The following is a 25,364-nucleotide window of genomic DNA, read 5'->3' as shown; positions in this document are numbered from 1 at the left end:
GCTCCCATCCTGCCAGGGCTGTTCAGCCAGGCGGGGCACAATTCAGCCCTTCGTCACGCCCTGGGGTTTTGAATGACATCTGTTACTTTCTTTTAATTCCCAGCTCACTTTTGACATGTTTTTGGCTCTGGCTGCCCAGCAGTATTGATTAGACTTTTTATGGAGTGAGTGTTCTCTCCCTTTAGTTCTTATGCTAGACACATTTCTGTGGTACAAGCGGTATGCAGTTAAAACCAACTGAGAAAGAGAGAGAGGAAGAGAGGGGAGGGAGGGGGGAAGGAAGGAAGGAAGGAAGGAAGGAAGGAAGGAAGGAAGGAAGGAAGGAAGGAAGGAAGGAAGGAAGGAAGGAAGGAAGGAAGGAAGGAAGGAAGGAAGGAAGGAAGGAAGGAAGGAAGGAAGGAAGGAAGGAAGGAAGGAAGGAAGGAAGGAAGGAAGGAAGGAAGGAAGGAAGGAAGGAAAGAGAAAGGAAGGAAGGAAGGAAGGAAGGAAGGAAGGAAGGAAGGAAGGAAGGAAGGAAGGAAGGAAGGAAGGAAGGAAGGAAGGAAGGAAGGAAGGAAGGAAGGAAGGAAGGAAGGAAGGAAGGAAGGAAGGAAGGAAGGAAGGAAGGAAGGAAGGGAGGAAGGGAGGAAGGGAGGAAGGAAGGGAGGAAGGAAGGGAGGAAGGAAGGGAGGAAGAAAGAAAGCAAGAAAGAGAAAGAAAGAAAAAAGAAAGAGAAAGAAAGAAAGAAAGAAAGAAAGAAAGAAAGAAAGAAAGAAAGAAAGAAAGAAAGAAAGAAAGAAAGAAAGAAAGAAAGAAAGAGAAAGAAAGAAAGAAAGGAAAGAGCCTCCATATAAAACCTCCTGCTTCTCTAATTGCCTGTGAGCAGAAATAGCCAATAAAAATTCTTCAAGGCTTATTTCATTTTTAAGAGCATGGCTTTTTGAAGACCTCTGGCCTGAAACACAGGCTGATAAAGGTTTCTTTTGGGTATGTAGAGAAGGCCACAACGGTTTCATCATCCCTTGAGTTGGTTACCCCATGGTAACCCCACTCCTTTCCTTTCTCTAGGAAGGGAGTAGTATGGGTTAGTGATGGGAGTTTTACTGCCACAGGCACTGGCTGTGTGCAGAGTATTACAGATTTGTGTAGGGAAAGACTGGTTTTAGTTCCTGGACCCTGGGAATTAAAGATAGCAGTGAAACCCCTGCAGCCCTTCCAAGAGTCTCCATGTGCTCCTCCATCCATGGAGAGGGTGTGAAGGAGGCACTGAAGGGGTAGAATTGAAAGACATGACTGTAGAAAACACCAGAAAACACCCAGGGCTTTATGAAAGCAGCCAGGGTCGACTGGCACTGGCTGCTCCCGACAGACCACAGAGGGGCCCTGGAGCTCAGGGGTCACCGTGGGAGGAGCTGAGGTGGAACGGCCACAAATCAAAGGGAATGGTTTCAAAGGGAGACCAGTAAGGGAAATGCAGATTTCTAGGGTCAGTACTTTGGGATACTACCCTGAGCAAGACCAGCCTTGGCAGAAAGTGTGGGTGCCCAAAATGCAACTGAGGAGGGGCCTGTGAAGGCTTCTGAGCATCAGATTTGGTGTCCCCAGGTGAGGAAATCCCAGGAGCTGCTGTGGGACAGACCTCCCTCCCTGGCCTCGAAGGGAAACAGAGTCTCATCCACTGGGCTCACAGCCACTCCTGCCCAAATGTTGGCATTTGGGGTCTGGACACCTGCCAGCCAATTCAGCTCTCTGTAGTGGCCAAACAGCCCCAGGAGATGGAGCTGGGCTGGCTCACCATCTGTCTGAGCTGGTGGCAGGGCTGTGTGCCAGCCCCAAAGGGAGCTGAGTGTTGTGCCTGCACGGGGCACCGGGGCTCTGTCCCCCCATGGGCTGTGCCAGCCCATGGGGCAGCAGGGACACCCTGTCCCACCACCTGCAGCACAGGCAGAGAGGCCACGGCCCCTGGCAGTGCTGCTGTCCCTGGCCAGCTGGGCAGGGGGCTGGTGAGGATGCCAGTGCAAATGGAGAGGAGTCCTGCGTTCCGTGGGTGCCAGTTTGGAAGGAAAGCACTGATCCCGGGCCAGTTTTCCAGTCCATTTGGTTTCTCTGTGCCTTCATGGGGACATTAAATGGCAGGCATCATGTGCTGAGCTTGGGCCTCTCGTGCCTGTGTGGAGAGGCTGGTGATGAGCAGTTCTCAGGCATGGACACAGGGATGACCATTAGCAGACCTGACTGCGGCTGTAGAGAGGAGTCTCCCTGCAGGACAAAGGGGGCCACTGTTCCCTGCAGGAGCTCGTGGTCCAGTCCTTCCCCAGCCATGGGCTTGAGGCAGAGGATTTGATTTGTGGGCTGCAGCAGTCAGGGAATGAAATGCTTCTGCAGCCAGGCTGTGCCTTGCTGAGCTCCAGGTGTGGCTCACATCCCCAGGGTGCTGGGGAGCAGCCCAGGGACAGCAGAGCAAGGACTGCACGTGTCTGCTCTGTCCCAGTCCAGCCCCAGCATCTGTCTGCTCCAGCAAATGAACCTTAAACAAGGCATGTTTTTCCCCTACACTTGCCTGTTCATTGACTACATTTCAAATAACATCACCACAGGTCTTAAGCAGAGTTTCCTAAATTAATCTCCTGAACATAATCATCAGAGAAAGGCTTGTTTCTGCAAGGCTGTACCTTACACTCGTTAGGAGGTGAGTGGCAGCAGCTGTCACTGAATAATCGTTCTCATTAACTCATCTTTGTACCTTTTCTTTGCCTGATGAAACCCTCTCTCCAAAACACAGCCTTGAGGGCTGCTCTAAACCAAAGCAGACAAACAGGGAGAGACAGGGCCAGGGAGGCTGGAAATCCATCCACCTCCTCCTCCCATAGAGACAATTTAGAGGGAGAACCTGCCCCAGCTCCTGCTCCCTGCTGGGCCTGGGAGGAGGGACCGTGCCAACTGCACCAGTTCCTGGGGCATGGCCCAGGGCACCGTATTTGCCATCCCTTCATCCTTCCCCCTGCTGCCAGTGGCCCCAGCAGGGACCTCATTACCACTGCCCCTGCACTGGCCTCGCTGCCAGTCCCGGGTGAAAAACTGCCTGCATCACCTGGGGCTGCTTTCTTAAGAAAGCTCTTGTAAATCTAATGTGAGCTTCATTTGCAGGACGCGCTGTTTTGTGATAATTTTTGCCATCCCAGAACCCAAAGCCACTGGAAAGGCACTCTCAGCCTCTGGTCCCAGCTGTGGGTCAGCAGGTCAGGGTTGTAGCCTTGTCTCTGGTACTGGTTTCAGTGGTATAAATGATGTGAGATGCCAAGGCCCCTTCTGCAAACTGCAGAGACCATGCTTAGAGATGCCACCAAGTGAGCAACCACGAGAAAATAACTTTAATTTGAGGATTTCAGGCTCAGATTTCAAAGTTATTTCCTAAATCTGGGTTTTATCACACTCAGTGTGGCACTGGGGTCTGTCAGGCATGTGGGACCTCTCCCTGCCCCTGTGTCTCCACTTCAGAACAGCCCTTCTTTGCCTCCTGCCAACCCCAAAGCCCGAGGTACTCCAAGTCCAGTGTGCAAAGGAGAGAATTGCATTGATGCCTTAAAGAACCTAGAAATTAAACAACAGACTTTCAAGATAATAATAGTATAGGAAGTAATATAAAATTTGGTCTTTACTGGTGGCCTCAAGGGGCAGATATGAAAATGTCCATAAAATGCCTACCCCCTCATGGAGTGAATACAGTTTTATAAGTTTAGCAAATTAGCATAATTGACAAAAATCACCAATTAAGAGCACAAGTGGTGATGCAATTCCACCCCCTCCAGTTCAAGCCCCTTCTAAATCCTCCCCCCTCAGATGGGACTAAACTTTGTAGATGAAAATAGGGGTTCTGGAGTGTGTTTTGTCTTTCTGCTTAGGGAAAAGGTAGGGGAAAGTACTGGTAAAACTAGCCACAGACACAACAATAGGCTACAGAACTGAAAATATATGTGTAAAGAATACAGAGAATATATAAAAGGAAAAAAAAAGGGGGGGAAATCATTAGGCATCTGCATGTGGTCTACATCCATCTCTGCCTGCAAAGAGAGAAATATTCAAAAAAGCAGATGCAGAGAGAGACCAGGGCAGGAAGGAGGAGTTCTTGCCCTGAGGAAGGCACCAGGGCTCCGGGCAGGGCAGGGAAGGCAAGCAAGTGATGCAATGCTCAAGGATGAAAGAGATAAGAGAGATGAGAGAGCAATGGAGAGAGCAAAGGGCTGTGGGGACAGCACTGGGCCAGAAGCTGTGGGGTGCTGGTGGCTGTCCCTCTCTGCCAGTCCTCAGCTGTTCAGAGAAGCAAGATCCCTGGGAGCCCATCATGGCCTGGAGAGCTCCCTGCCTCCTGCTCTCGGCACAGCACCTCTCCAGGACACTGACCAGTTGTGACTTTTATTTGACCAATGGGCTGGTGCTGACAAGGAGCATATGGCCAGGGCTGGAGCAGCAGCAGGAGCCATAGATTATCCCTAATTGCCTGCAACAGACGAAGCTGACCTTCAGAGAGCACAGCCATGAATCCTCACAGAACGCAGTGTGCATTTACTGTCCGCCGCCTTTAAAGCTCCACCAAGCCTCTGCTGCTCTTGCAAGAGAAGAAGGGCCAGAAGGATCTGCTGTGCAAAGCCCTGATTTACAGGTGTCTCCCAGCCTCAAGTCAGGAGCACACCTGAGCTTTCAGGTGCATTTTCCCTTGCAAACTGTTCACTGCTAGTGGGCAAGAGGGAGAGCACACAGATGGACATGGAAGAGCAAGGTTTTCTGTAGCCTTCTCTGGAGAAAGTAAATCTGCTCTGTTAGACCAGGAACATCATTAAAGAATGCTATGGGAACCTGGGGTTCTTCATGGTGTTGGTGCCTTTTTAACTCAGCTTGGGAGAAGGCAGAACAGCTTCCAAAAAGGCATGAGAAGCTGAACAGGAAGGTCTGGGTTGTCAAGGTTTGCCTTACAAACCTTGCAGTGCTCCATCACTGAGGCAGCAGGGACCAGCTGAGCTGGAAGCAAATGCCACTTCCAAAGTGACCTGAAGGATCCCAAAGCTCTTGCTGTCTTTGAAACAGGGTCCTGTGTTCCTGCCAGGACAGAAGGAGATGGCACAGCATCTGCCTTTCCCTAACCTCACCCTCGATGTGGCTGGGAGTGCTGGGCAAAGCTGCCTGTCACTGAGGCTCCAGGGCTCAAGCTGTATGGAGAGGGACAAGAAATCAAATCTGCAGGGTCTCTCTGCGTGGTTTCCACTTCTGCAATGCCAGCAGTCACCAAGCACACGTTGCTGATTTGGGAGGATTCGTGTCAGATGCTTGGTCACTCTGAATCAGCAAGGCTGTGTTGATATGTACCCACTGCAGCCTGGCCCATCCTGCAGGCTCTTCCTTGTGCTCAGTACCAGCTAAGAACCAAGATACAAATAAAAAAGAGATGGAAAAACCAACCAAATGAAATAGCTTTGCTGCCTGAGAGCAGCTCTGTGAGTATCAGCCAGATTCTTTGTGGGCAAAGCCAGAAGCCCAGCCAGGGCTTGTTTGGCTAGCTCAGCATTCCCAGGGAAGAGCCAGGGTGTTTGTGGCACTTAGAACCCGGGAGAGGCATCTCACAGGGCTGCCAGGGCCAGGACAGGGGGTGACAAGAGGGGACAGTGTGTGGACAGGGGACAAACCAGCATCTTAGGTGCAGTTTGAGCACAACAGACTCTCAGGGAGCTGTGTGTGCAAGTGGCTCCCTCACTCCTGCACTGCTGTGTCTTGGTGTTCAGCTCTCCTCTCTGCTCTTTCTTGGGGCAGGAACAGATGCCATGGAATAAGAGAGAGAAGCTCTGGCCCTGCTGTGTCAGTGCACTGACAAAACACATCTCCTGAGGAGGGGAAGCAAGGTTTCCAGAGCACTGCTGGCTCTGCTCGTGGGCAGAGCCAGCTTCTGCCTGGCAGCTCCATCGTTTGCCAGCTGCACAGGGTTGGGGAGGGAGAGGAGATGGGGAGTGACAGGACCCTCTGGGAGCTATCTGCAGAAAGAAGGCAACCACAGACAGGCAAGGAAACCTTGGGGTGATCTGCAGTGCTGGAGGCTCTTCTTATGTCAGGAGTTCAGCTCTCCAGTCTGCCTCACATTGGGCTGCCCCACAAATTGCCTCAAGACATGTGGAAATGGTAGGGGGTGATTTTAATGGCCACTGAAGCAGTGTTTCAACTGATGTGCCCTGTGGACTTGCCTGCTCACTCCTGCATGCCCAGGGTGCCCGTTCCCACTGCAGCTCAGCAGGGCCCAAAGCTGAGATCATTTCCAGGACCTTTGCTGCAGCAGGCTGGCTGCTGGGCTGCCTTCCTGCCCTTGCTGAGCTGATCCTCCTCCCTGGCTCAGCACCCCTCACAGCCCTTCCCATCCTGAGCCAGGCTGGGGTAGCTCAGGGCAGGCAGGACTGCAGGATCCAAGGGCTAAATCCTCCCTGGCTTTTGAAATCCAGCTCACGTGGCACCAGACCCCTTTCCCCCACCCCTGCTGTGCTGCACAGTGGATTGTGAACCGAGGATGATCACAATGCCCTTTGAGAGCAGGGGGATTGTCACCTTCAAAAGGCCTGAGCAAGTCTTGGGTTCTTCTGCAAATTACCCCATTCCAGAAGTTTCAGCAGTGCCTGCTGCTTATGTGTTTTTTTTTTTTTTCCCTAAGCTTTCCATGGGTTTATACAAACTTCCTATTATAAATATGAATTCAGCTGGAGACTTCTGGGTTAAATCCTTCAAGTGGTTGTTGTTTTACTTCTTCCACTTGGGATTTCTGGAAGAATGCAGTACTTACCATACAGTTAAATTACAAGGAAGTGCAGGAAACATTGCAATATTTTCTACCTCTATTTCATTAACCTCTTTGCTCTCTGAAGGACTGGCAGCCTCATAAGACTGCAGATTTTTCCAATACAGGGTCCAGGTGTTATGCCTGTCAGGAAGCCCTACCGAAATTCAGAGGCTGACTGCTTTTACATTTAATGGCCTAAATATTTTTATTTTTTTATTAATAGTGGTGGGCCTAGCCACCTTTTCATTCATTTCTTCCACTTTCAATTGACCCTTGTTTTTTTTTCCTCCTTGATCTTGCTAAGGAGCTGCCGAGTTCAAGACGGACAAGAAACTACTGGAGAGGGTCAAAACTTGTACTTCAGGCTTTCCTGAAGAGTCTTCCTGCTAAGCAAGGCCAGCAGAGGAGGGCTGGGAGGGAGGGTGCAGCATGTCTGAGTGAGAGGTTTCTGTTTTGGTGGGGCTGGAAGTCCACAGAAGGTGATGACTTACTGGGAGTCACTCTGCATCTTCAATTATCTGCCATATTTTTCAAAATACATATAAAATACCAAACTCAGCCGTCTTGGCTGAAACAATTGGCCCTGGAAGCAGTAATTAATTCTTAATCACCTGCAGCATGCCATGAGCCTCACAACTGCTTCCATTGTTGGGGGGGGGGATGAGCCAGCCCCAAGCACAGCTGCTGTGCCCTGATGGATTTGGGAAGATCAGGCTTCATAGCACAGTTAAAAGGGAAATATTGATAACCCAAACTATTCTGGAGAAGCAAAATGGGTGCAGCCACTCCCTTCTAATGCTGTGGATCTTCTCCAGGGTTGGCAGGGCGGGTGATGCCCAGGCTCTGAGATCACTCCAGGCAGGGAAAGTGCAAAGTTTGGCTTCTCCCACTCGTGCCCACTGCTCTGTTCCTCACACGTGTGGGATGGCTCTGCTGCTGCCTGTCCCAGGGGCTCACCCACACACAGCTTGGCACGCACTCTCCGAGACAGAGGAAAGGATGGAGGAGCAGGGGGAGGTGAGAGGAGGGGAGCTTGAGAAGTTTTCCAACTCGGAAAATTATTCTGAAGCTAAAAAATGGAAAGTTAAAATCCCCCATTGGGAAACCCCTTGGAGGATATCAGAAAACGAGGCTGAGTAGTTTCTTTGGATCCTGTGGAATTTAACACAGATTTGTCATCTAGCTGTCAAACCCACTAGAAATGTCTCACTCTCTCTTAATAGTTTCATAGATTTTAGAGATTTTCCAGCTCAAAAGACCATTCTGTTCCTCTCTTCTTGCATAAAATTGGCTATTCCTGTATTAAGCCTGTCTGCCCTGGTCAAACATAAGCTTATCTTTCCAAAAGGCTTCCACTGAGATTGAAACACTCCCAGGCACAGAGAATCCATCGTCTACCTGCTGAATTCTTGGAGACGCTAATTGCTCCCACAATTAACCATGTCTTTCTGAACATATCCAGGCTTCCAGCCATTGCCTTTGATCCTGCAGGGGTTGTCTTGGGTTAAAGAGCTCTTAATCATGAGGTTCCCCCTCTGGGGATGTGTTCACCTCAGCTGCTCTTAGCCTGTGGCCTGCTGACCTGTGGGACTTTCCTCAAGGTTGCAGCAAGGAACCTGGGAGCAGTTGGTGTGTCAGGAGGCTTCAATCAATTGTACACGGGTCACCACCAGAAAAACAGCAGAGGAAAGAGCTGACACTGTTGATTTCTGGGTGTTTGGAGAATTAAAAGTGGGCTGCAGGTGTTGCAGTGTGTGCACTCGTGTGGCAAGGTGTGGGAGCGGTGGGGAGCTGCTGGTGGAGGTGCTGCAGTGCTGGAGTGCTCCTCTGTGCCAAAGCTCATAACTAAGGGCCAATAAAACCTTCCCTGTGCTGCCACGGCTTCTCCAGGGAGGTTGTTACAGCTGCATCCCAGGAAGCTGATTTAGAAGTGTTATTGGGACTGGGACGTTTTTATGAGTGGGCTGCTTTCACACCCCACTGCTTGGGAAGCCCAAGCTGCCTTAATCAAAGACCTGGAGGAACTCAGCTACAGCCACTGGGCTCACCAGCATCCATGACCCAGCTCCCACAGAGGGATGGAAGCTGGTCTGGGAGCCCCTCTGTGCCCAGCTCTGCCCTGAGGGGCCCATGGGCAGGGCTGGAGCCTGTGGAGGGGAAGAAGAACACGTTTGTAGAGCAGAATTATTTTTCAGGCCTCATCTTCTCCAAGGCCCTGGAGCGTTGCGCTGGTTCTCCCTGGGGATAATCTGTCAGGAGACAAATCTCTCTGCTGGCCTGCACTGCACAGCAATTGTCCTTGGAGAATAAGTGGTTTGGATGGATGACTCCAGCAAAAGTGAGACCCAACAGTTAATGAATTCAGCCATGGGCTGGAGTGGAGCTGCTCAGCCTTTTGTTTGATCCAGCAGCTGTATTTCCTCCAGATTAAAGCATATTCACTCTCGGCCATGCCTCAACCTGTTCTGCCAGTGGAATGCTGGAACCCACAGAAATCTGAGCATGGCCTATAATTAATACATGATAACTAAATCTAACTAAATTTAACTAAATTTAATTAAATTTCTTGAGACAAGCAGCCCAGACAGCCATGTCCCATGAACAGCTGGTGACATAAATTTGTGTTTTTCAAAAGGAAAAGCAAACCTAATTGGTCATTTCTGATGGAGGACTTCACAAAAAATTTGCACAATTTCCAAATGCTCTTTAGTCATTAACCCTGATTACTGGATCTAAGTACACAAAATTTACATTTGCAACTGCGAGAGCAGGAAATCTCAGTATTTAAATAAATATATAGATATGCCAATTTTACCAGCTCTTCTCCCCACTGAAGGCTGCATGTGCAGAAAGGCACAAAGTCCAAAAGGCTTGATGTATGTGACATGATGGTTTCTAACTGCCAGGCAGGTGTGAGCTGCAGAGCTTGGCTTCAGTAATGAGGCATCTTCTTTTAGTTTATTAAGAGCAGGTTAGAGGTGAAGTGATAATGGTCTGGAAGTGCCTGCATGCAGGGGCAGCTTTGGAGAGGCTCTTTAATCTATTAGACAAGAGCGTGGTGAGAGTTAGCCAGGAAAAGAGGTTAAAGGTAAGGCATGCAGTGTGAGTTTAATTACCCAGAGGAGCAGCTCCCCAAGGGTGGTGTGCTGCTTTCAGCCACGCTCGTTGGGAGGAGTGATGCAGAACCAGGGCTGGGATCCTGCAGGGATCCCCAGGAAGCAGCTCCGGGTGCTTGCCCCCAGTGAGCCATCAGGGCAGAGCAGCATGTTTATCTGGGAGCTCATCTCCAGTCCCAGGCTTCCAGGTGGCACTGGCACACTGGATGTTTGCCTCAGGGTTCTGGACAACGTCTTTATTTTCAGTTTACCGAGTGATGTGTGGTTCACAATGTTTCCTGGGAATTTATGATAGCCTGGGAAAAGCTGGTGAGTCAGGAGGCAGGCAGTCATTAATTCCCAGTAATGCCTCAGACTGAGTTCATTACTGTTATCAGAAGATGAAATGATGTGAAAAGTAGATTTATTTCTTTTTCTGAGGCTGATGCAGTTTGCTTTTGGAAGACAGTGCACTCTGGGGAAAAGCAGTGCCAGCGCATTGGCAAGAGAGGAGCCTGAATCCTCTTGCAGCAGTTTGTTCAACACAGAAATGTTTGCAGTGAGTTTGAAACAAGAGGTTGTATCAAGGTCACTCCGCTGAGACTCAGCTTTGCAGTCCCTGTGAAAGGAGAGCTCTTGCTCTCGCTGTCCTCAGAGATCTTTCTTTAGTCCCCTCCTCATGGAAAGGGCAGGGCTCGCAAGCTCTGGCAGGAGGAATAAAAGGTTTTCAGAATGGGCACTCTTACAAAGTGTACTGCTATAAAGAAACTGAATCTGTTCCAGAAAGTGTCTCTCTCTTATGCTCCCTCCAGGTCCAGCCCTGGCCTCTGTTTTGTTGCCAGGAGGGGACTTTGTGGTTGCAGAGGTGATTCAGGTCTGTTTTTCCAGCACCAGACCCTCAGGGTGCCGAGGAGGAAATGGAGAACTAATCCATTTGAAAATCTTTTAGCAGCTTACATTAACATTAATCTGGCAGTTGCCATAAAACCTTCAGGAGCTGTCCTCAGTGAGTGCTTCCCTCCTCTTTTTTAACCTCACAGGGAGGATGTGTGCACAGTGAGAGCAGGGCTGTGTCCCACTGCCCTCCCAACCCAAGCAGGACTGGCAGCACTGTTCAATTCCTCTGCTCCCTGTGCTGTTCCACTGGGCTCAGGAAGTCAGTCTTGGGTTGAATTTCATTCCATTTCAGCAGCCTGATACAGGCAGAGTATATCATGGCCACCCCACATTTCCTAATTCGTCCTCTGGGATGCCACAAGCAGCCCGGGATGGACTGAGCTTGGGATAGCAGTGGTGTTGTTCTTATGGTGACAGGGGCCCTGGATTAATTCAAACACTGGAGGAGACACAAAAGCACCCATCCATGCTGCAGGCTGAGCAAATAAAGAAACTGATTGCTGGAGAGTTTTATGAGGATAATAAACAACATCATAATAAATGGCCATGAATATTTCATGGCGGGTGTAGTGCTGATATTATGTGCCATAGAGGAGTGATGGGGTTTTTCAACATTGGGATGCAAATGGGGAATGTGTTCTATATTTTGCAGGTTTCTCCCCAGACACGCTGTGTTTTCTAAAAATCAGATTGACTGGGAGCGTTTGATATGAGAAACAACTTCAGGGCTCTGGTTAGAGTCAAAGAAAAGCACAGGCAGTATCAGAGGATTGTCGGTGCTAAAGATGAAAAAATCCCACGCAGATCAAGCAGCCCCTAAACATCAGGGGAAGGTAGGGAGGAGTTAAAGGCAAATCACGCTCTGTGCTATCCTTGGAGCTGGGACCTGAGCTCCCCACCCAGTAACAGCAGCCCCTCTGCACTGGGGACAGCACAGCCCCTGGGAGAGGAGATCAAAGTGAGGGCAAAGTCCTTCTTCCTCACTCACTGCTTGGGGCCAGAGGTTTGAGCTTGCCAGGAGCAAAGAATCCCTTTTTCTGGAGGGGACTGGAGCTTTGAGCTTGCAGGGGCAGACAGTGAAAGGATCTCCTTTCTGGAGGGGACCAGGGATTTTTGAGGTCCACCCAAACTTGCATACAAGAGGTATTTTTGATAGAACCCTTTGTTCAAAGGCATGAACTGATGCCTCCACTGGAGCAGGTTCCTCTGCAGGGACACTCAGCCATGGTCACTGGGCAGGACTCAGTGTGTTAGCCCCACACTTTGTCCCACAGCCAGAGGAACCTGGGTTTATTGGGGTTTGTTTGGTGCTCTCTGCTGGCAGATGTTTGTGCCTGAGCAGGCCCAGGGCACGGCGCTGGCACTCTGAACACCTGTGTGCCATCACACACAGGAACACACTCAGGGGAGTGCACGCAAGTGCTGGCAGCTGCCAAGGCCAAGTACCAGTTTGTGCCTGGATAAGACAGCAATAGCAGCACTGAGAGCCCCCTGCTTTCTTCCTGCACCTCCCTCAGCCTTTGCTGATACACCCTGGCCTGCTGCTCTTCACAGGCACCTTTAATACTTGTCCTGCCTCCTTCTCTTTTAATTAACTCTGTCAGGTTCCCAGCCATCTATAAAAATGCTATGCACGTTGCATATTCACAGGTTTGGATGGTGCAGGGACAGTTTCTAACAAGCCACCTGCCTCCTGTCCTGTTTGGCACAGGTGGCAAACCAGGGTGTGAAGGGAGAGGTGGGACTAGAGGAAAGCAGCCTCTGCAGGTGCCTGGCTGGGCAGAGGAACAGGCATGGAGCTGGTGGAGACAGCCTGCAGGCTTGGGCTCAGATCCATCAGCCATGGGATAAACGTGGCTGTTTTCACCCATTGCTGCAGCTCTCTGCTTCTGTTTTCCCATTTCCAAGGCAGAGTGAGGAGCACACCCATCCTCCTGTGGGTGAAACATTGCTGAGGAGGACCTGCACCTCAAAACAGTAAGATCCAACAAATTTCCAGCTACTGCCGCTTCCAAAGCTGCTTTGTCATCCAGCATGGGCTGGGAACCATCCCTCCTGATACCTGTGTCCTTCTGGGGACATCAGTACAGACACCCCACCTGGGACTATTTCTCCCCCCTGCTTCACAAGTTGCCAGTGAACCCAGAGTGTTTCCTTTGGGTTTCTCACTCAGTTCCTCCTCGAGGTGCTGCTGAGCCGGTGGCACCAGTGGCACTTACCCTGGTTCCTTGTTCCCAGAATGGCTGCTCTATGGTTTTGCCCTCCATGCTGCACTGGGATGATCCAGGGCCTTGTTACTTCCAGGCTTTTCAAGGGCTTGTCCCAATTTCCTGATCCCGGCAACCAAGATCTGTTCCAACCACCTGGGTTAGGCCTCAGCACCACACACAGATGTGGAAGCTGCTCTGCAGAGCCCTGTTTGCACCAACAGAACAATGAATGAACAGGCCACAGCCCCCAGATACGTTTGGCCAGCTGGCATCTCAGTGGAGGTGGGCCCATCAAATGGAAAGTGCTTTTTCAAAAAATAAAATTAAAAAAAAAGGAAAAAAGGGAAAAAATTAGAAAATAGAAAAAAAAATGCCCTTGTTTTAAAGTCTGCACATGAGTGATGCTGTGAGCTAACTTCTCCCAAAAATAGGTGTTGTCAGCTGATGAAAACTCTTCCACAAAGATGTTAAGCTCACTTTCTGGATCAGATGTATTTCTTCTTGGAGTGTGCTGATGAGATTGTGCCTTGATCAGCCAAATTGGGGCTGATTTGAATGTGCTTTATTACACAGCAGTCATTACATTTCTCCTCAGCATTCAAACAAACATTTCCTCCATATTTCAGCTGTGCTGAACTGGCTTTGCAAGGACCCCTCCAGGCATTTGCTCAGGAACTGGTGAAATTACCCTGCCTAATGGCCTCCAGAAGTTGAGTTACCCAAGCGTAAACGGTGCCACGGAGATCCCAGGAGCTGTGTGAAGCAAATGGCACATTGGTTTCAGTGTCAGTCTCAAGGTAGCAGCTCAAGCATAAAGTGGGGATGGAAAAGGACTTAATACGCTCACGCACACCTTGTTGTTTTGTTTTGGGCTCTTTTTGTCCATTAATTTGACATGCTTCTTCTGGAAAGCGCGTGGATGGGAGAAGCAGCTTTGCCCGTTTGTTCCGTCTGCTCTGCTGACACCTCGGGCAGGCGGGCTGGGGCTGCCTTCAGCAAGTGCCATCCTGAGTGACCAAGGGCAATGCACGGGCACCAGCAGCGTGTGCAAGCGTGGACACCCTTCTGGCACCCCTCTGACTGCAGCAGCCTGCAGCAGAAGAGCCTCAGGCTCCTTGCTTGCTGCAGGCAGGAGCAGGAATCAGCATTGCAGCCGGGAAGGATGAATCCCATTTAACTGCTCTGTGAGGTGTTTCCTTCTTGTGAAAACCGGTGGGATTAAACCCACGGATATTGCCCTTACAAATGCCCATCAGCTGGACTGGCAGGGCCTGCCTGTGCCTCTCCTCCAAGCAGGGGGAAGAGCTGCCTTGGGGCTGGGTGCATCTTGGGTTTCCTCTGTCAAGGTTGAGTTTAGCTGCCATGAAGCGTAGTCATGATGTCAGTGGGCAACGTCAGTGCTCTCGGGAGGTGTGCATCAGTCTCACTGCTGAGAGGTTTTATTTGTCACACTGCCAGTCACCTGAGCAGATCTGGCACGTGCTGTCACGCACGTGAAGGAGGGAGCGTGATGAAGTGTCATTAGAGCAAGGTCTGGCTGATTGGGAGCTCCATCACCAAACATCTGTATCTTGCTGCTGCGTTGGTTTACTCAAATCACCCTGAGTTATTGCAGACCTCTGAGATTTACCCTCTGTATGTTTGCTGTGGCCAGCTGGAAAAGCACACATTTTTTACTTGTCCTGTGTGGAGCACTAATGAAGTTCTTCCCTTCTAAAACCTTTTTAAGATAAAATAATTAACAGGCAGGGAAACCTCCACCGGTGTGGAACCTTGTGGAGCTGTTTCCACTTGCCCTGGACCCTTCCTCTCTCTCATGCCACTTCTCCTGCTTTCCTTGCAGTTTATGAGCTGGTAAATCACATTCCAGTCCCTGCTTTGCTCGGCACCTAAGCAGTGGTGTGATCCTGTGAAATAAATGTGTGTGATGAGAATGCCTTTAGCAAAGCACACCCTATGTCCTCCCAGCCTTGCGACCACTCGGCTCATGAGTCATTATTTATCCTCAGAGCTGAGAACCTGGCTTCATGCATGTCCCTGAATTACCGCACCAAAGCTGTGAAAGGACCTGAGTTTCAGCACTGACTGATATGAATAGGTCTGCCTGCAGCTAAAAATAGAAAGCACAGGGCAGGCTTCCAGGCAGAGCTGTAGTAAATTCTAATGCAAGGTGGCTCGGCAGCAGTTCCTGTGGCAAAGCTCCCTCCCAGGAAGGCTGTGGCATGGGCTCAAGCCGATATTAGGCGACAGAGTTTCCTTATGGGAAGCAGCTTGTGAGCTGCAAAGACCGATACTGAGTTTCCAAGCTTTCTTTTCCCGAGTGCGGGGGTGCCCAGCTCTGCAGGAATGACTCCTTGGCTCCGTGCCTCAGTTTCCCCTCTGCAGGGAATTCTGGGTGCTGCAGGAGATGCGTTTTAGCTGCAGCTTTCTGGCTCTCTCTGCAGCAGTGAAGCTGCAGCACTAGGGCAGATGTGCAGGGCAGCCCTGTGAGCCTGTTCTGCTCCACGACCACCCCTTGTGCTCTTATTCCCCCTCCTCCACTGCTCGCCGGGCCGGCAGGAAGGTGCACTTTCTGAGCTCTGCTGCCCGGGTACTGCTCCGTGGCCTTGCTGGCAATCAAGTGTTTCCTCCCTCGCAGGACCGTGGCTTTTGGAACTCTGTACATCTCCCTCATCAGGGGAAGTTATTTCTCTGTTCATTAGGGTTTATCTGCTGTGAAAATCTGCTCCCCCAGCGTCCTCGTGCCATCAGTCATGACAATGGCTCATCGCAGCCGCGCTGTCTCAGTGAGTGGCTCATTGTCCCCGTGCTGGAGCATATGGTCTCCTGCCTTACTGCCGCCCCACACACGGGCTTCTGCACGAGGAGCAGCTGTGGAGAGGCTTCGTGGAGCTCCCGAGGGTCAGCCAAGTGTGCCATCCATAAGGAAGAGCACTCGGCTCTGCGTGGCGAGAGGCTCTCCGGAGCATGGCCCAGGAGCAGCGGTGCAGAAACGCCCCTGTGCTGCAGGGCAGCAGGACAGGGCTCAGGGCGGGCTCAGCTCCGCCTGGGCTCAGCTGTGTTTGTACCCGATGAAAGGGCTGCGATCTTTTCATCCTGGGCAGAACACAGCTCCTGCACCCACCCGAGCCAGCCCTTGGTGCAGGGCTTGGCTGCCCTGGAGCCGGAGGCACCGTCAGGGTGGGAGATCTCTCGGGGCTGTTGCACTGACCACAGAGTTCCACAGGGCTGGGACCTTCACCTGCAAAGTGCTGAGCTGTTCCAGGGGGTGAGAAATCCACGCTGGAGAGGGAAAGCGTGGGATGGGGCTGTGCGAGGTTCTTTGGGATCCTGGATCCTCCCTGTGGAATAGCATGAATGGGGCTTTGGGAGCAGGCACCCATCCCTGGAGACCTGGGTCCCACAGAGGTTGGGTGGATCAAATCCTGGATTTCCAGGGCCATTCCTGGGCTTGGGATGGGGAATGGGGCTGTGGGAAGCAGGAACATTGCCTCCCATCCCCGTGGATACCTCTGGATGCAGGAACATTGCCTCCCATCCTGCTGAAGCCCTCAAGCAGCCCCATCCCCCTGGATAAAACATTCCAGGGCAGCTTCAGGATGAGCCAGGCTGGGAGCTGCACCATTCCTGCAGAATTCATGGAGAGGCCTGGAGAAGTTTTCTGTGTCCCATCATTTATTCATCATCCCTAAAAACACCCGGGACAAAGCCGGGACACTGGGATGGTGCCAGAGGGGAATGTGGGAATGTGGGAGTGACATTATGGATGCTGCAGGGGACAGCAGGACCTGACTCGAGAATTTCCACCAGGAATTCGGGCTGGGTCAGAGCTTTGCTCATCCCCTACAAGTGACTGGAGTAGGTCCCCTCATCCCAAACCCATCTCACAGATCCTGGAAGAGGGAGGTAAATGCTCCAGCCCCGTTTTCCGGTAAAAAACCCCACCAGGAATAAATCCCGAGGCCAAAATCTCTCCAGCTCTCCCATCCCTATGGATGAGGAGTGGGAATTCTCCGGGAATGCCTGCAGGGCGCGGGGACGACTCGGCCGGGCCATGCCATTCTCCTGAGTGTCCCCAGCTCCTCCCGCAGCTGCGCAGGGCCACTGTCACCCTCCTGTGCCCACCAGCGGCGGTGCCAATCACCGCAATTAACACCCGCAGGCTAATTAATCCCTGGATTCCGCCTGCCGGTCCCTGACCGCCTCTGCCCCTCTGCTTTCCATGCAAATGAGCTCGTTATGGTGCCCTCATTAGCCAGGCACAATTCCAGGGAAATCGGGCACGGGCCGATCCCAAAGCGCCCCGGTGGGGTTGGCACATCCACAGTTCTGAATGCACCGCCTGGATTTTGGGGAATTCCTGGGAAGATTAGGGGGGAAATATCCGAGAAAGCCTCGCTGGCCAAAATCGGCTCCGGCTCAGAGAGCGAGGGGGACACGAGTGACATTGGTGCCGCCGCAGCAGGACATGGGACAAACGGGACAATCCCCGGCTGCAGGGGGAGGGAATCACCCTCGGAAGGGATGGGATCCAGCTGGATCCTGTGATCCCGAGTACAATCCCCAGCTGGATCCTGTTATCCCGAGTGCAATGCCCAGCCGGATCCCGTTATCCCAGCGGGGAATCCCCCGGGATGCTCCCATAAAAAGCTCCCGAGCAGCCCCTTTGCCATGCGCTGCTTTTCCTGGGGTCAGGATGGGGTTTGGGAGCCGCTTTGGGGTCGCTCTGCTCTGCTGGCTGTTGGCTTCGGCCGCATCCTCTGATCCCTGGGGCTTTCCCTCGCGGAATTCCGGGACGTGGCGGCTGCGGGGTGACTCCTCCAGGTCGCAGCCCTGGGCGCGGGTGGATCTGTCGCAGCTGCGGGCGCTGTCCCCGCGCCCCGCGGTGGCCGTGCGCTGCCAGGAGGGGCAGCTGGCGGTCACTGTGCGCAGGGACCTCTTTGGCACCGGGCGCCCGGTGCGGGCAGCGGAGCTGAGCCTGGGCACGGCCTCCTGCCCGCCCCTGTCCCCAAATGCCGCCCAGGCCTTTGTTACCTTCGTGGCCGCGCTGCACGAGTGTGGCAGCACCCTGCAGGTGAGTGGCACCGGGGCCAGGTGGCCACGGGGTGAAGGTGTCACCCCTGGAGGTGCCATGGTGCAGGTGCTGGCAGGCTTGGGGTGAGGAGTGCCCGGAGCAGGGGTGGCTTTTGGGATGTGGATATCCTGGATGAGGCACACACTCAGTAGTGGGTTTGGGACTGGATATGGGAATTAATGGGATAATGGGTCCTGAGGTGCTGTGCCTGAGTCCTGGAGGTGCTGACCTCCTTCAAGCCGGTGCCTTGCTGGGGTGCCAGCACAAAGCTCTGTGGTGTCCTGTAGGATCGGGAATGTGGCTCTTGTGTCCCGGCACAGTCCCTGCTGGTGCCGAGTTTGTTTTCTGGGTTTTTCCCCTCTCCCAAATTCTCCTTCCAGGTGACCCCAGACTCCCTGATCTACAGAACCACTCTGTTCTACAAACCCATCCATTCTGGCAACCCCCTTGTTGTGAGGGCCACCCCAGCCGAGGTCCCCATTGAGTGTCACTACCCCAGGTGAGTGGTGGGGGCTGTCCCTGTGCTGCCATGGCCCTGAGGTGCCGGTGCCACCCCAGGTAATTCCCATTGCTTCCCTTTAGGAGGAGCAACGTGAGCAGCGGTGCCGTGCACCCCACGTGGGCCCCGTTCCGCTCCACAGTGGTGGCAGAGGAGAGGCTCCAGTTCTCCCTGCGCCTCATGGATGGTGGGTGCAGCCCCGGTGGCCTCGTGTCCCTCAGCTCCCCCTTCCTCCTGGCTCCTGGGAGCCCCAATGGAGCCAAATTCACCCCACGGGGGTTACTGCACATTTAAGAGGTCCCATGCTCCCAGGAAGTCCCCAAATTGACCCCATTCCCTGGGATCTGCATTCCAGACGAGTGGAGCAGGGAGAGGCTCTCCAATGGTTTCCAGCTTGGGGACAGCTTCCGCTTCCAGGCCGATGTCACCTCGGAGGGCCACGTGCCCCTGCGGCTCTTCGTGGACCAGTGTGTGGCCACCGCGACCCCCGACAGGAGCTCGTCCCCCCGCTATGCCTTTATCGACCTGGGCGGGTAAGGCCGGGCTCTGGGGCTGGCTGGGGAATCCCACATTCCTGTGGAGGAACCCGGATGATTCCTAGCCCTTCTCCAGGTGCCTGGTGGACAGCAGGGCAGAGGACACCGGCTCAGCCTTCGTGTCCCCGCGGCCCCGGCCGGAGTCGCTGCGGTTCCTGGTGGATGCCTTCAAATTTGCCGGAGACACTGGGAATTTGGTGAGGTGTTGTTTCCATCCCTCCTCTTTTCTTGGCTTATCCATGGAAAAAAGCCCTAAAATCCCCAAGATTAATTGGCTTTCCTTGACTTCCCCTGCCAGCTCTACATCAGCTGCCACCTGCGGGTGTCCCCGGCGGCGGAAGCCCCGAATTCCCGGAATAAAGCTTGTTCCTTCAGCAAAGCCAGCGGCCTGTGAGTGTCCCTGCTGCAGGGAGGGGACCCCCGCCCGCAGCAGGGGGGTCACAGGTGACTCTGTTCCAGGTGGGCACCTTTGGAGGGCACCGCGGCCATCTGCAGCTGCTGTGACACCGGCAGCTGTCCCTCTCCTGGAGGAGATTCCCGGGAATTCCGCGCTCCGGCCGCACGGATGGGCAGGCGTGTGAGGAGGGACGGCCCTGGCCAGAGAGGTGTGTCCCAAAGGTGTCCCCAGGGCCCCTCGGACCGGAGGAGGGGGTTTTGGCATACTTTAAAGACAATCCCGGCTCCTCTCCGGTGTCCTTAGGGAAGGGATTTTAAAAGGAAAGAGGAGAATTTTAGGGGGATATTGGGGGGAAAAAATTCAGTGTCGATGGGGGGTGGTCCTGGCACGGTTGTTCATCCTGGAAGTGGCCCAGGCCAGGCTGGAGCCACCTGGGATAGTGGGAGGTGTCCCTGCCCATGGCACTGGATGGGCTTTGAGGTCCCTTCCATCCCAAACCATTCCATGATTCTATCCTTGCATTTAAAACCCCTGGAATTCTGCTCTTCTGGTGTCCATCTTCCTGTAATTCCCAAATTCCAGCCCAAGCAGGAACTCCCTCTCCTGGGAACTCATACCCATCTTTTTCCAGGTGAGCCCTCAGGGCTGACTGAGGCTGATGTCTCTGTGGGACCCCTCCTAATCCTGGAGCCTGCTCAGGGATTAACAAGCCCCTCTGGAAGTCCAGGATCAGCTGGGAACACCCCCCAAGGTAGGGGTCAATGTGGGGTTGTGTCTCCAGGCATCACCCAGGGGTTGCTCCCACTGTGAATTCCCAGGGATTTTCTGGAACAATCCCCCAGAGCTGCACTATGGGCTCCTTCCTAAAGATGCCCAAGGACTGGGTGGAGGCTGGGAAGCCAATGAATGAGTGCTGAGAGGGTTTTTTGCCTTCCAGGTGCTGCTGGTGGAATTCCTGTGGTGATCCAGGGGCTCCTGCTGATGGCAGCCACCCTGCTGAGCCTGACTACCCTGGGAATGCTCCTGTGGCTGTGCCGGAAAAGGCTCTGTCCTCTGGAAATGTCCCAGTGATCCCAATAAAGAGAAGAAGCATCTGTCACCTCCTCGTGTTCTCTGTGGGGTGGGAGGGGCTCCAGGCAGCTTTGGATGGGAATTCATCCTCTGGGAAAGTGATGGGTTTGGGGATGTGGAGCTGTTGCCACCTGGAAGTGATTCCCAAATCTCCATGCACTTGGATTTGGGAGGTACAGGTGGATTTTTTGAAAGGTTGTGTCCATGTAAAGGAATCCTAAACAAGGTGTGGCTCCTATTTTAGGGATTTATTGGTGTTCTGGTGTTCTAAATGAGTTCCTGATTTTTGGAATTCCTGTTTTCCCTTCCTTATCCATTGGGATGGGGGAATTCTGCTCCAAGATCCCTTGAAGGATGCAAGGGCAGTTGTAATTCTGGGATTTTGATTGGTTTCAGTGCTGAGGTTTGGCTTCTTTACAGGGGAAAACCTCGGGGGTGGGAAAGGGCTGGAGGTGCTTCTGCTTTGCAGGGCCTGGATGGGAATGAATTCCATTTTTTTCATGGAGTGTGAGAGCTCTGGGATGAGCACAGCAATGGGATTGCTGTCCTTGGGCCATGGTTGGAGCTGAGGACTCTTCCTGGGAAGATCCCAAACCTGGGGATCCCATTCCAGGGCAGCTGCAGATGCTGTGGGTTCTGGGGATGTGTGGGGGGGAGAAAAGGACAGCCTTACTTGGGATGGGTGCCCTCCACACCTCTGTACTCTTCCCCTGGCTTGTCTTGTCCCCAGAGAGGTTCTGGGGGCACCCTGGACTGTTGCTGGCAGTGCAAAGACAAGCCCGGTTGGGTAAGCACAAAATCCTCCTGTCTTTTGGTGGTGTGGTCATGGTCCAGCCTTTGAGGCCATCTCTGCTGCATGCAGGTGGAAGGTAGGACTGAGATTTGCACACCTGAATCTGCTGATTAGAACTCCATAAACTAACCACCAGCTCAGATCCACCTGAGTGATCTCTGGCTCTTCTCCTGTGACAAAACTGCCACAGTCAGTAGGGTGGCAGATTCAATTACTGGCATGGAATAAGACCTTCTCCATGATTTTTTGAGGATTGAGCATCCAAAAATTGGCATAATTGGAGTAAAGATAGAGGAACAGTTAAACTGCATGAGAGAGAAACTGAAAAATTGTAAAGAAAATGGAATAATATGTACAATGTTGTAAATGTGTTTGGAAGCAGCATGTCATTGTAAGGAATACAAAGAAAAGGAAATGAGACTGTTACAAGATGAGTTTGAACAAAGAAAGTGACAAAAAGAGCTGTTATCTCTGTGAATAGAACAATTGCAGAAACAACTGGAGTGGGGAGAAGGAAAAAGAGTAGAGGACAAATTAGAATTTATGATCTGATATATTAGTTCCCATAAAGATCCATTAGTTAATTGCATGCCCAGAAGATTAGGATGGAGATACATGGAAGGGACTCTGACTGGGAATTTAGGGATGAGAGTAGTGAAGAAAGTGAATTAGGTGAATTGTAGTTTAAGGTGGTCCCTCTTATTAAAATTGAATTGTCCCTTGGGTCCCAAGGGGGTAAGCAAAGAAATACCACCAGAACAATTCTGTGGGACCCTCTTCAATTGGTTAATTTGCAAGAAAAATATGGCCAGAAGGCTGGCAAGCGTGGTACTGGGTCTTTGTGGTGTCTCTTGGACTAGGAGAGATCATATGAAACCCAAAGTGAAGCAGAGGTGGCTTTTGGGAACCAGGGGTGTTTTTTAACAAGGGAAGCAGATTCTAACAATGAGTTGCATTCCCTCACACACTGAACAGCTTAGTCTGCAAGGGAATAGATCACTGGGAATGAGACAAAGGGTGCTGTCCCTGTGTATTCACTGAGCAACTTTTAACCTGTCTCAGCTCCCACAGACCCCCAGGCCTTGAAGGTGGAACCTCTGCTCTTTTAAAACTCTATCCCATTATTGAAAGAGACCAACCAAAAGACAACAGTGGAGATAAACACAACGTTAATGTTGGGTGGATGCACCTAGCTGCTCACTAGGAGGGGTGATCAGTTTGGAGTCTCCCCACTGAGACGTGTCCTGTTTCCCTTTCCAGGACCCACACTGGGTTATACCAAAATCCCAAAACCCGTTTGTGCCACATCTAGTTTATCCATCAACAAGCCTGGTGTATGGAGTGAAAACCCTCAGGTCTTTTATTTGTACAAATCAGTATGGTAATGGCTGTAATCATGTTTAAGCCTGAGTGCATTGCTTTTGCAAATTTTGCATTGTAAAAGCAAGCTGTAATTGTACAAATTTAGGAGTCCCACCCATTAACATGGATTTGGCAGAGGGAAATGTAAGCACAATATGTGAAAGACAACCCCCCAAAAATGAAGTGGGAACTTGCTTAGTTTTCAATGTGGTTCCATTGAAAAGGGGTATAGATCTAACCAGGCTGGTAGCTGTTCAATGACTGTTACATAAGAAGGTGACACAGGAAGAGAAACAGTATCAGACATTATTTACCTGTTTATCTTGGAGATATAATTTAATTCAAACTAGGATTGTTTATATCAACACAGCCAAAACTACCTTAACCCCCACAATGTATCCTACTACCTCTTGGACCTGTTGCAATCTTAACTCCACAGATTTCTGAAATTGAGCCCAATGGTATTAAAAAGACAAGCTAGCAACAAGTGATCCATAATCCATTATGAAGCCTCAGGCCTGTGGAACTGTCACTGCAGGTTAATATCTCTGCACTTAAACCTACCTGCTGATTATTCCTAAATACATCTGCACAGGGCTGCTCACAGGCTTGCACAGGTGAGCTCTCCCCTCTCCAAAATGAGCCAGGAGAGGTGTGACTGGCATCCCAGGAACAGGATTAGGAGTATAAAATAAACACCACGCGTGCTGAAGTTTTGGCAAATAAATTAAGCTTGGCAACAAGTGATTTGTGTGAGCAAGAACACCTGTTAAAATCTTCTTTGTTGGCATCAGGAACTGGTCAATATCTCCTGGCTGGTATGTTGTCTAAATAGCAAAGAATTACTGGAAAGGACCTCCACCTAACTGTAAGTGCACTTGGCATCACCCAGAAAAATGTTTCCATAGCTCTCAGCTGTATCCAAGCACAGTGGCAGGTGCAATCCACTCCAGTGAAAAGGGAAGGTGATGAGGGCATCTTACCCACTGAGCTTTGACAGGCAATTTAGGTAAATAATTTCAACTCAAAAAGTATTTATTTATTTGAATTCAAAAAGCATTTCCTGTCTTGGTGGAATCTACTAAATTTCACTTATGACCACATCAGAAGTAGGGCCACAGCTTTTATCTTAACTCTATGCAATGTTTACTGGCTGGAATTGATGATTTTAGAGGTGTTTCCTAGCTGAAATCATTCTATAGACCCAATCATTGCATTGGGATTGAATCAACATGGAATTGTACTCTGTCAGAACCTGGAGTATGGGCCCAGCAAAATGGGAGCAAATGGCAAACTGTCTCTGCTGCCACATGTGTTGTGCAGAAACAACAAGGATTTATTTGTGAACGTAATACTGTTAAGACCCAAGACATTTGTCTTGACACTGAACAAAATGTTTGTCATTTTGAAAGACATCCCAGAGAGACCTCTGAGACTGTACTTGGGTGTGCTGGGCATGAGAGCCCTTTGTGTTTCTCTATTTATAGAGAATATGCACAATCCCTCGAATACCTGCATCTGTAATTTTATTGAAGTTATGGGATTCAATTTAACTATGCAGCCACATCCCACCATGTCACAGCAAAAGTGAATAAAGATGGAAAACATCACTGGTGAGAAAATCTGCTCAGGTGGCCACCAACAGCCACCAGAGCTATGAATTAAATGTTGCACTTAACTAGTCTTGTTAATCATTGTAGTTTTGTGTTCATTATATTTTTGTTTACATGCCAAGTTACAGCTTATATCAAAGTATAAGAGCTATGAGTGTATGTGTGGGTATTAAGGGATCAGCAAATCTGACATATTATCTTATTCATCAGCCTATTACCCGCTCAGTAACTTAACTTCCAGCTCAGATCTGCCTCAGTGATCCCTGACTCTTCTCCTGCAACACAGGGTGTGATATTCTTTGAGTTGAAGGTGCACTGTGGGATTTTAAGTCATCTTTTCTCCTGCTCCATTTTTCCTCCCCTTGCTGCGACTCTCCATCCTCTGTTGGTACATCTCAGTTTCCAGCTTGCCATGGGTGGGATGGGGGTGGATTTGTGTTCAGTGGCTTTAGGGTCAGTTATGGAAACCCAGGACACCAGGAATATTTCTGTCTGCTCTGGGGTGTCCTGACCCCCAGGGGAGCACTGACTTTGACCCTCATTCATGGAGAAAACTTCCAAAGCCTCAAGGTAAACTAGAAACCACAAAAGTGTGAAAGAGATTGTAGAGTAGTGTAGTATGTCACATGGGCGAGAAATTTAGGTTTTAGGATTTTTTAGTATGTTGTAGATGGGGACAAGATGGAGCATATAGGGTGTTGTCTCGAGTTCATTTTTCTTCCTTCTTCTTCCTCTTTCTTCTTGGGTTTGGGTGGTATCGTGTGTTTGGGTAGAAAAATCCGCATTGTGGGTCTGTAGGGTCAGTTATTGGGGTACAAAGGAAAATAATTTAGGTGTCACTTCTTAATTGGGTAGCTCAGTTTTTGATTAGACCTAGAAGGCCTTGTAACAAGAGATTGTTGGCCATTTTTGTGCTGCTTTTCCTGCACGCAGAGTCTGGTGCAGACAGCGTGCTGAAGTTTTGATAAGATAACAATAAACAGAGGCTGAAGACCAAAAAAGTCCAATGCGCCTCTTGTTCCTGACA

General features: G+C 51.0%; 2 protein-coding genes across 7 annotated transcripts in view; both read left to right on the top strand.

Annotated features, from left to right (window-relative positions):
* Positions 1–25,364, top strand: part of LOC137482717 (mitochondrial fission factor homolog B-like) — a 214,641-nt gene that overhangs the window by 43,115 nt on the left and 146,162 nt on the right. The gene's annotated exons all lie outside the window — the stretch shown is intronic.
* Positions 17,651–20,591, top strand: LOC137482709 (zona pellucida sperm-binding protein 3-like). Of its 2 annotated transcripts, none has more exons than XM_068205235.1 (9): positions 17,651–18,066; positions 18,447–18,565; positions 18,649–18,752; positions 18,921–19,098; positions 19,178–19,298; positions 19,400–19,491; positions 19,561–19,706; positions 20,142–20,249; positions 20,436–20,591. In XM_068205235.1, exons 1-9 carry the CDS (start codon positions 17,689–17,691, stop codon positions 20,567–20,569), a joined length of 1,380 nt encoding a protein of 459 aa, XP_068061336.1. In that variant the 5' UTR covers positions 17,651–17,688; the 3' UTR covers positions 20,570–20,591. The 2 variants fall into 2 exon arrangements, with proteins under 2 accessions (XP_068061336.1, XP_068061335.1); XM_068205234.1 differs by having other exon boundaries at positions 20,130–20,249.

This window comes from Anomalospiza imberbis, chromosome 14 (genome assembly GCF_031753505.1).
Source record: "Anomalospiza imberbis isolate Cuckoo-Finch-1a 21T00152 chromosome 14, ASM3175350v1, whole genome shotgun sequence".
Taxonomy (NCBI): Eukaryota; Metazoa; Chordata; class Aves; order Passeriformes; family Viduidae; genus Anomalospiza; species Anomalospiza imberbis.
Note: the sequence above shows the minus strand (reverse complement) of the source record. Positions and strands in the feature narration are given on the sequence as shown.